The sequence below is a fragment of the Carassius gibelio genome, chromosome A10 (genome assembly GCF_023724105.1).
Source record: "Carassius gibelio isolate Cgi1373 ecotype wild population from Czech Republic chromosome A10, carGib1.2-hapl.c, whole genome shotgun sequence".
In the NCBI taxonomy this organism is placed as follows: Eukaryota; Metazoa; Chordata; class Actinopteri; order Cypriniformes; family Cyprinidae; genus Carassius; species Carassius gibelio.
The window spans coordinates 11,372,799-11,382,439 of NC_068380.1; the positions used below are offsets into that span (position 1 = coordinate 11,372,799).

Sequence of the window (9,641 nt, forward strand, 5' to 3'; positions counted from 1 at the left end):
ATAATTTGCCTCATAGTAATGATCTGTTTCATCTCTAGGGAAACTGCAGAAAAGAGACACCAGAATCACCAATCCCCAATTCCTGTCAACCCCCTCACTCTGATGAGTCACACCCGATCATCTGAGCCCTCCCGGAACCACATCCCCACTAGTGAATCTCGGGATAAAGAAAAGCCCAAAGATCGTGAGAGAGAGCGAGAGCACTCGGACTGGAAAGACTCCAACACAGATGAGCACAAGATGAAGGAGAATCACCACAGTGACAAAGACACTCCCATCATCCACGACGGCCGGGTTTCTGAAGACAAGCTGGCAAATCGGGTTACAGCGTCACCCTACATGCGGTCAGGCACCATAGATCGGGTGAACGGTGGGCTGACTCGAGATGTTCTGGAGAAAAAGTCAGATATCACCTATGAAAAGAAAAACAGTGAAGTGAAGGTGAAAGAAGAGAGGAAAGAGGAGCAGGATGGTCCCATAAGGAGATCCCCGGAGCAGAGATCCACACCACAAGCACCACCTCCTGCTGCTCTCCACCCTCCATCTTCAATGCCTGTACCCATGGGCATGCCCAGTATGCATCCCATAAACAGTATCAGTAGTCTGGAGAGGACTCGTATGGTGGCCCCCTTCATGGGTATCAGTCCCATCCCAGGGGTAGAGAGGTTCCCCTATCCTGCCTTTCATTGGGATCCCATGAGGGACCCTTACCGGGGACTCGATATCCACCGGAGGGATCCGTTAGCTCGAGATTTGCTACTGCGGAATGACCCCCTGCACCGGTTAACAGCGTCGCGCCTTTATGAAGCGGAGCGCTTGTATCGGGACCGTGAGCCACATGACTTTAACCGAGACCTCCCTCACGGACTGACCCTGGAACAGCGACGGGAACAAGAGCGGGCGCACATAGAGGAGCGGGAACGTCTGCACTTCCTCCGAGAAGACTACGAGCAGGGGCGTCTGCACCCGATGCATCACCCGGCTTTAGACGGACACCTCCCTCACCCGGGTCTCATGGCCCCTGGACTTCCCAGCATGCACTACCCCCGTGTTAGCCCCTCCTCTGCCATAGCTGCCCAGAACGGAATCCTCAACAAAACTCCTCCCACAGCATCACTCAGTGCCCCACCCCCTCTTATCCCAACCCTAGGAGCGCGTTCCACGTCTCCCAGACGGACTACCCCACTCGGCACTGACATTAGAGACAGACCCCCTTCACACACACACAAAGACATCGAGGCACGGTGAGACCCCTGATGGACTGAAATGGATCTCAAAAGCAAGCACTTGAGGCTGTATCATATCTGTGTATAGATTGTGCATTATTGATTGTTTTAGTTTTTTTGCGTTTTGCTTTTGTACAAAAGACTGAGATTTTTCATGCTCTTTTATCCTGTTCATTGCTGTTTATTCTTAAATGTACAGTCCACTGATCTTGAGCAATTGGACAAGCGCTAGATCTCCAACATGGGAAAATGGTCTTGGAATGTACAGGTACCTCAATACATTGCAAAAAGGCAGAACTTGTAGATATGTGGAAAGTCGGTGTGTTTCTCTCCTTGAGGGAAAAAAAAAATAAGGTACAAATATGCAAATGGGTGTTATGAAAGCTTTACTTTGAAATTCTGTACATAGTGGGCAGTGATCAAAATGAGAGCGAGTGCACAGTCTCTGGTTTTAGTTTAATGCTGCATATTAATAGTTTGGAAATATCATATTGTCCAAGAGACCACATCCCTTCTTTCAACTATGCAACTCATGCGTGGGTTTTCTCTCTGTATCACTTTTTCTCTCCTCTATAGTACAACCAGTCTCTACTGAACCCTCTCATTCTCAACAGTACATGCTCACAAATGAGAAACATTACACAAGAGTTTTACTCGCACATCTGACAAACATGTTCCCTAACTTTTAATCCAGAAACATGCTTTTGTTATTCAAGCTATAAAGATCTGTGTTGACAATCCTTACAAATACACCAGTGTTCCAAGAAGCTAACAAAACAAAATTCTCTGAATTAATTACCTCTAAATGAAAATTCTGCCAATTTTAAAAAGATTGCAAAATTACAACACATCCCATCATGTCACGAGAAACGAAAGCAGGACAATTCTCTATTGGTCTAACTGTGTATTAAAGTGTTATCTACACATTGTGTATCTACACAATGATAACGTAAGTTGTAAGCTATGAACTGTTTGTTTTTATTGAGCAGAGATCTATTTTAGTAGTCCATTGGAGGGATAGTTGTGCGCTTTTAAACTCTGTGAAAATCAGCTGTTGTGCAGTGTTATTTTATTTTTTGCATTTAATTTACTCTCTTTTTTTATCAATCATTCAAATGTCCACTGAAGCAGTAGTGGGTAGTCAATATGTATTGCAAAGAGATTGTAAGAAACTTTTTTGCTGTTTATCATGTACGTAAAAAATTAAGTCCTTTCTAGATCATGTACAAAAAAGGGTGAGGCGACAGCATGCTCCTCAGTTAAACTTGTGTTATGTAAATTGTGCCATGTTATTAAAAAATGTGAACTAATCATGTCCTAAAGTTTTTGTCAGTAATTCCCATCAGAAAAAAATCCCCATTAGCCAAGTCTGTTAGCAGCACGTAGATCAAGCAGTAGTATTATTGCTTGTGTTTAGGATTAGTCGTAATTTGTCTGAAGAATGATTAAATGGTTAAAAATAATCTCAAAGAGTGACTTCACATGTTCACATGAAATCAAAATTGATGCTATGCACTTTGTTTGCGCACATTGCTAGTCTTCTGGTAAAACTAATCAGTGCAATTTAATTTAATAAAAATTGTCTTTGTATTCCTTAATCAAAATCTGAAAATGTACTTCCACTTTGGAACAAAGTTCCTTCTCCGATTACGTCAGTGTGATGCAGTCTGATAGCATGGGCAGAATATTTTTAACCACTCGAACCATAGTTTGCTACGAGTGAGAGAGGAAGTACACTAAAATAAAACCCATCCTTCTGTTTATCTCTTTCCCCGCCACTGACGAGTTTTTACAGCTTTCTGTGATTTCACTGTTATACACTTGGGGGCGCTATTACACATCTTCTGAAAAACACGTGAACAGAATGGAAAAACTAGTGATCTCTTAGGTAAACGGATGCATAATAAAAATGATGCAATCATCAGCAGCAGTATATGTTTGTGCAAGCTTTGGAGGTGTTGATGGAAGCGATTTACTGGATTTATGCTTTGAGTAATATCCAGATATAGTTTTTGGCAAAAATGCAATTTTCTCAGCTTTTTGCTCAAAATTAAGCATTTTTATGAAACTAACCTTTATTCAAGTGTTGATAAAAAATAAAAAAGAATGCTTTAAGCTAGAATAAAACAGAAAATCGCTGACCTCGACTGGCAGGGAAAGAGTTAATATTCTATTCCAACTTTTGACTCATGTAAACTTAAAAGGAAAGACCTGAGATACAGTATACGGTACGTTTACATGGACATCAGTAATAATAATCAAATTATTTACCTTATTCTGAATAAGACTGTATTATGATTAAGGTATTTACATTGTGTTGCTTTTAGAATATTCCTTTCATGTTCCCCTTTTTACAGTACATAGATTAATGGCACACATAATTACGTTCCCATGTCATGCCATCCGACGTTCCCACCAACATTTCACGTATAAGCATACAGTTTGTCTTCGGTACTATACAGTTTTGGGTGTTTCATTTTTAGTTTTATGAAAGCTAAAATTTTCAAGTTAAAAATGAGCCTTCTTGCTTGAAGTCTGTTTTGTTAGCTGTCAAGTGGTTGACCACTGCTGTGTGTGTGCAGCGCACGTCAGTAACAGAATGTCCATCACCATTACTTTGTCTAATTGGGTGTTTACCACCTAGCTGTGGACTATTGCGAGCGAACAGATACTGCTGTTAGCCAGTAAGACAGAAACCTACATGCTGCGCTGAGCACAACCAAAGAATATAGAATACCCAAGACATGTCACTCGTATGGTTCTGAATGGGGAAAAATGCAACCCTCAATATGGCCGCTAGCCAAGTCAGCACGTCACTGCATCTGCCGTCAGAGGTGCAGAGGCTGCATGTGCACTGGTTGATCTAGCCTGAAAAAATAAGCTTTTTATAACGCTATTTGAGCAAGAGAAACAACAGTTATGACACAGTTGTTATCAGATTTCTTTGGTGATTTCAAATATGAAGTTTAATCTTAAGCTTAGGTGACTGTTTTGGAGAATTTGATGTTTCCCCATACAAAGATGACCGCTGAGTTACATGACTTGTCTTAAAGAGACTTTGACACAACACGCACAACTAAATACGTATTTTGCATGCTACAGTACAAAGTACATGACAGCAACAGTTTTTAAAAGAATTACTCCACTTTCAAAATAAAAATGTCCTGATAATTTACTCACCCCCATGTCTGGTTGGGCATAAAAACGCAATGTTTCATGTTGACGTCAACTTGAAAGAGTTCAAAATTTTGTTTAAAAAAAAACGACTCGTTTTCATCACTTGGAGTCGACTCTTTCTTTTGAAAGACAATAACTGTACACACAGTTCAATTTTAGACTTTGCAAGATGTTTTTTCTGCACTTAGAGCTGTGTTACACACTGCATGAAAGGTCATTTTCAAAAATCCATAATAGGGGCACTTTAAGATGTGTACATGTCTATACTGCACTTCAATAATGCGACTAAAACAGGAATACTCCAACTGTCTTAATTCGATTTGTGTTTACTTCGAGTATGACTTTAGCCGGATTAAGGTAATCAAAAAAAACAACAACAAATGTTTACATTCTAGATTCTTAATCAGAGTAGTCAACTGTCTTAATCGTGTTGGTATCTGAATATAGAATACCGATATATCACGGTAATGAATATGAATGATATTGTTACAGTGGGCACTTCTAAATACCATGAATAATTATACATTATAAATTATTCCGAATTTGGGATGCATTTTAAGAATATCAGCTGCTCAAAATGCACAACACCGCTTTATGCTGCTTGAAAGAGGTGTGTGCTCTCTGATGTAAACAAGCAAGCACGCATGAGAAGCACATGGAGGAACACTGAGAGACGCGCTGAATGAAAGCACTTTCACTCTCTGACAGAGGATGGCGCTAAACTGAAGGAAATGCAGCTGCTACCCTGGAAACCCCATAAATGAAGCAGCAACATATTTAAATAATTTAAATAGCCATTCAGATTTGTGGATTTGCTATGGTGTTCATCACAGCACCAAATACTTAAATATTTAGACTTGATAGGTTATTCATTTTCAAACTTTTTTTTTTTTTACATCATAATCTGAACTACAGCACGCCCTTAGATATGTTTGAAAGTTTTTGTTCACACTTTCCATTAAGGGCTTCATTAGTTAATTCATTCCACATTAGTTAATTCATTAGTTAACATTAACTGCCAATGAAAAATTCTTCTGAACGTTCATAAATCTTAGGTATTTCGATATTTAATAACATGTTGTCAAAATCTAAAGTTGCAGCTCTGTTATTTAATGAGCCAACATAGATTAACACTTGTATTTTTTAACAAAGATTTATAACTTCGGGAACAAATTTATCTAATGCTCATTGTGAACGTTAATACATTAACTAAGGTTAACTAATGTTAACTTATTGTAAAGTACCTGTTGGTCTTTATAGTTCTTTTGCACTTTAATCTATGTAAAACGTTTAACTTTATATATTTTTCTGTATTGCCTTATTGAATCTAAATATTCAGTTATTTTTGTTAAAAGTTATTAAATCTGTTATACTGTATTATGGCCAATAAATTTCAACTGTGATAATACCATAAACATGCGTCATAAAACCATTACAAAAAGAATTTGATATCAGCATACCCCTATTTGTGTACATAAAACATGAAAATGTCAGAAACCTTTATTAAAGCATATTTTTATAAAATCAATAGAATTTTTTGAGAATAAATTCTCTGAAACGTGGAACAAAAATAAAAGTATCTGTAACACATCAGCACACATGCAGATACATTTTAAGGCTACACCAACGTTTTTTAACTAAACAAAATAAAAATGTTGCGTGCAAAAATAAACTTTAAAACTGAGTCTTGTCTTTACCAAAATACAATTTGATAAACCTTTAATAATAATATAGTGTGTGTGTGTGTGTATATATATTTTTTTCTTATATATATATATATATATATATATATATATATATATATATATATTTGATAAACCTTTAATATATTATTTATATATATTTTTTTTTTTTTTGATAAACCTTATATATATATATATATATATATATATATATATATATATATATATATATATATTACAGTGGTAGGGATGAATTTCACTGGAAGTTGCATATCCGTAAACAAACTGAAGCTAAAAATTAGTGATAGTTATAATAATAATAATTAATGATCAAGGGACTGAGACAGGTCGCTTCTTTCTAAGCAGCCAAGATATTTTAATGAACTTTACACTAACAGTAAAGATCATATTCTATATCATTTAACCTTAACTAGCAATCATTGTGTTTTGGGTTAACTATTGTTTTATAATTGACATTTATATGTTAAAAATAAAACTTAAAACCTGAAGATATAGCACCTGCATCATTTTCATATTTCAGTGTGTTGATCTTTGTTGAGCGAACCATAATCAACCATGCAGAGAAACAAGGTTGAGGCACAAACGATGGGTTACTTAACGTAATCCCAGGTTCTTTGATAACAGAGTGAGGTGTTTCACTATGGGAATCGCTTTGGGCGTGACCAACTACGGAAGCTCCTATGCCACCACGTCTGTCTTTGACAGACAGGTCGACCTGAGATCAGGCTCCGCCCCCACCTATATTACTCAGGTCGACCCCTACGAAGTCATTAAGAGAGATTTCTTCCCGTTCCTATGCAAGGAGGGAAGTGTTGGTGAAACACCTCACTCTGTTATCAAAGAACCTGGGATTACGTTAAGTAACCCATCGTTCTTTTTCTAACTTCGCTCGGTGTTTCACTATGGGAGATATAGACCACTCCCGGATTGCAACATACGCTAAACCAATCATATGGGACTTGACGTGCTGACTCCTAACACTGCATGAGCTAAGGATGGCTCAGACACGTTCAGTCTATAAAATCGCACAAAAGTGTGCGGTGTGGCCCAGCTTGCTGCAGCACAGATCTCCTGGACCGAAACACCTCTGAGTAAGGCCCATGATGTCGCCATGCCCCTAGTTGAGTGGGCCCTTAAGCCCTCGGGAGGTTGGGAACCTCTGCATGCATATGCTAAGGAAATAGCTTCTACAATCCAGTGGGACAGTCGCTGACGTGACAATGGCTTCCCCTTGTGAGGAGTAGCCCATGACACGAACAGTTGGTCATTTTTCCTGAAACCTGCTGTCCTTTCTACGTACACACGAAGTGCTCGTACAGGACACAAGGCATTCAACCTCCCCTCCTCTGGAGAAGAGAACGGAGGAGGGTGAAAAGCTGCAAGATCTGTAGTTTGACATCTATATGACGAATCCACTACTTTAGGTACGAACGCCGGGTTAGGGCGAAAGGAAACCCTTGTAAACCCTGCAGAAAACTGCAGACAAGATGGGCTGACCGACAGTGCCTGTAAGTCACTCACCCTCTTAGCTGACACCAGCGCTAACAGTAGTGCTGTCTTGAGCGAGAGAAACTTTAACCCTATAGCTTCCAATGGCTCAAAAGGGTGTTGAGAAAGGGCCTCTAAGACTGTAGACAAATCCCACAATGGGACCATTCGCCTGGCCCCTGGCCTCTTACGTCGTGCCCCCTTCATAAATCGACTTATTAAAGGGTGCTGACCTGCTGTCTTGTCACCAAAACCCACATGACAAGCAGATATAGCCGCTAAGTATACCTTTATTGTAGAAAAAGCTTTCCCTTTATCTAGCAGATCCTGCAGGAAACATAAAAATGTCCCTCACTGAACATTGAAAAGGGACAATATGAATCCGTCCACACCATTCATCAAAGACTCGCCACTTATTACTATACAGTGAACGAGTGGAAGAGGCTCTTGCACTCTGTATAGTGTGTATGACCGATGGGGGCAGACCTGCTGCACTTAAATTCCACCTTTCACGGGCCAGGCCCAGAGAGCTATCCTGTCTGGGTGAGGATGGTAGATTTCCCCCCCCGCTTGTGACAGGAGGTCCCTCCGGGGAGGGAGGGGCCACGGCTGACCCGACAGTAGTTGAACAATCTCGGCCACCCAAGGTCTGGAAGGCCAACGTGGGGCTATCAGTATCAGCGACAATCCCATTTCCCTCACCCTGGCTAGAGTGGGTGAAATCAGGCTCAGAGGGGGAAATGCATACAGCAGGACATTTGGCCATTGGTGGGCTAAAGCATCCACACCCAATGGTGCATTTCCGTCTGCCAGAGAGAAGTACAGAGGAAATTGGGCGTTTTCCTGCGAGGCGAAGAGATCTACGACCGCCTGGCCGTATCTCTGCCATATCTGCTTCACCACCTGGGGATGAAGCTTCCACTCTCCGTACAGGGGATTTCCTCTGGACAACAAGTCTGCCCCCCTGTTCAATATCCCTGGAACATGGGTTGCCCTGATGGATAAAAGACTTATGTCGCACCACACAATCAGCTCTTTTGCCAGCTGGTGCAGCTGAAGAGAGCGTGTGCCTCCCTGTCGGTTGATATAAGCAACCACTGTGGAATTGTCTGTTTTCACTAAAACATGCTGACCCCTGATGAAGCTCAGAAAATGTTTCAGCGCTAGAAACACTGCCAACAATTCCAAGTAATTTATGTGTTTGTGAATTAGCTGAGGGGGCCAAACGCCGTTCACAGTTCTGCCCATTAGAGTCGCTCCCCAGCCCTTTAATGATGCGTCCGTCGTCATAGTGACTCTCGACGACACTGCCCCCAGGGGAATCCCCGATCTGAGGGTCGAGGGGCTTTTCCAACGTCTGAGCGCTCTGACGCACGCATACGTCACTCTCACCTGTCGGTTGAGATGACGCCGAGAACACAGACGCAGATGCGCGACCCAGCGCTGAAAGTCTCTCATTATTAGTAGTCCCAGTCGTACTACAGATATCACTGAAGCCATTAAGCCCAGCATTCGCAGGCACAGTCTGAACGGGACAACTTTCCCCGTCTGAAAACGGGAGAGACATTGAGTGAATGACGCGATCCTCCTCTCTGTCAGAGTGACTCGATAAGAGAGGGAGTTTATACTGAGCCCCAGATATTCTGCGTGCTGAGCTGGCTCTAAGCGGCTCTTTTCCATGTTTATTCTGAATCCCAAGCTGTTGAGATGCAATAACACCATATCTGCGTCTTTGATTGCTTGCTCTTTCGACGAGGCGCAAATCAGATAATCGTCTATGTACGACAGTATTCTTATCCCCCTGTTTCTCAATGGGAAAAGTGCTGCTTCCACACATTTGCTGAATACTCTTGGTGCTAGACACAGACCAAAGGGCATTGTCTGAAATTCGTAAGCAGTGCCTCGAAAAGCAAACCTGAGATACTTCCTGTGAGACGGGTAAATATCTATGTGAAAATACGCGTCTGACAGATCGATCGTCACAAACCAGTCGTTCTGGCGGATGGATCGACAAAGTGTCTTGTGTGTCAACATTTTGAATGAATAT

General features: G+C 41.0%; 1 protein-coding gene and 1 pseudogene across 5 annotated transcripts in view; one reads left to right on the forward strand and one right to left on the reverse strand.

The window, feature by feature from the left end:
- Nucleotides 1-2,536, forward strand: part of LOC128021147 (autism susceptibility gene 2 protein homolog) — a 297,071-nt gene extending 294,535 nt beyond the window's left edge. For all 5 annotated transcript variants that reach the window (XM_052608138.1, XM_052608140.1, XM_052608141.1 and 2 more), the window contains one exon: nt 39-2,536. In XM_052608138.1, coding sequence (XP_052464098.1) covers nt 39-1,248 — 1,210 coding nt within the window. In that variant the 3' untranslated portion in view covers nt 1,249-2,536. The remainder of the gene's footprint in view (nt 1-38) is intronic.
- A 4,518-nt stretch (nt 2,537-7,054) lies between these two features.
- LOC128020648 (uncharacterized) lies at nt 7,055-9,431 on the reverse strand (annotated as a pseudogene).
- Nucleotides 9,432-9,641: the final 210 nt, after the last annotated feature.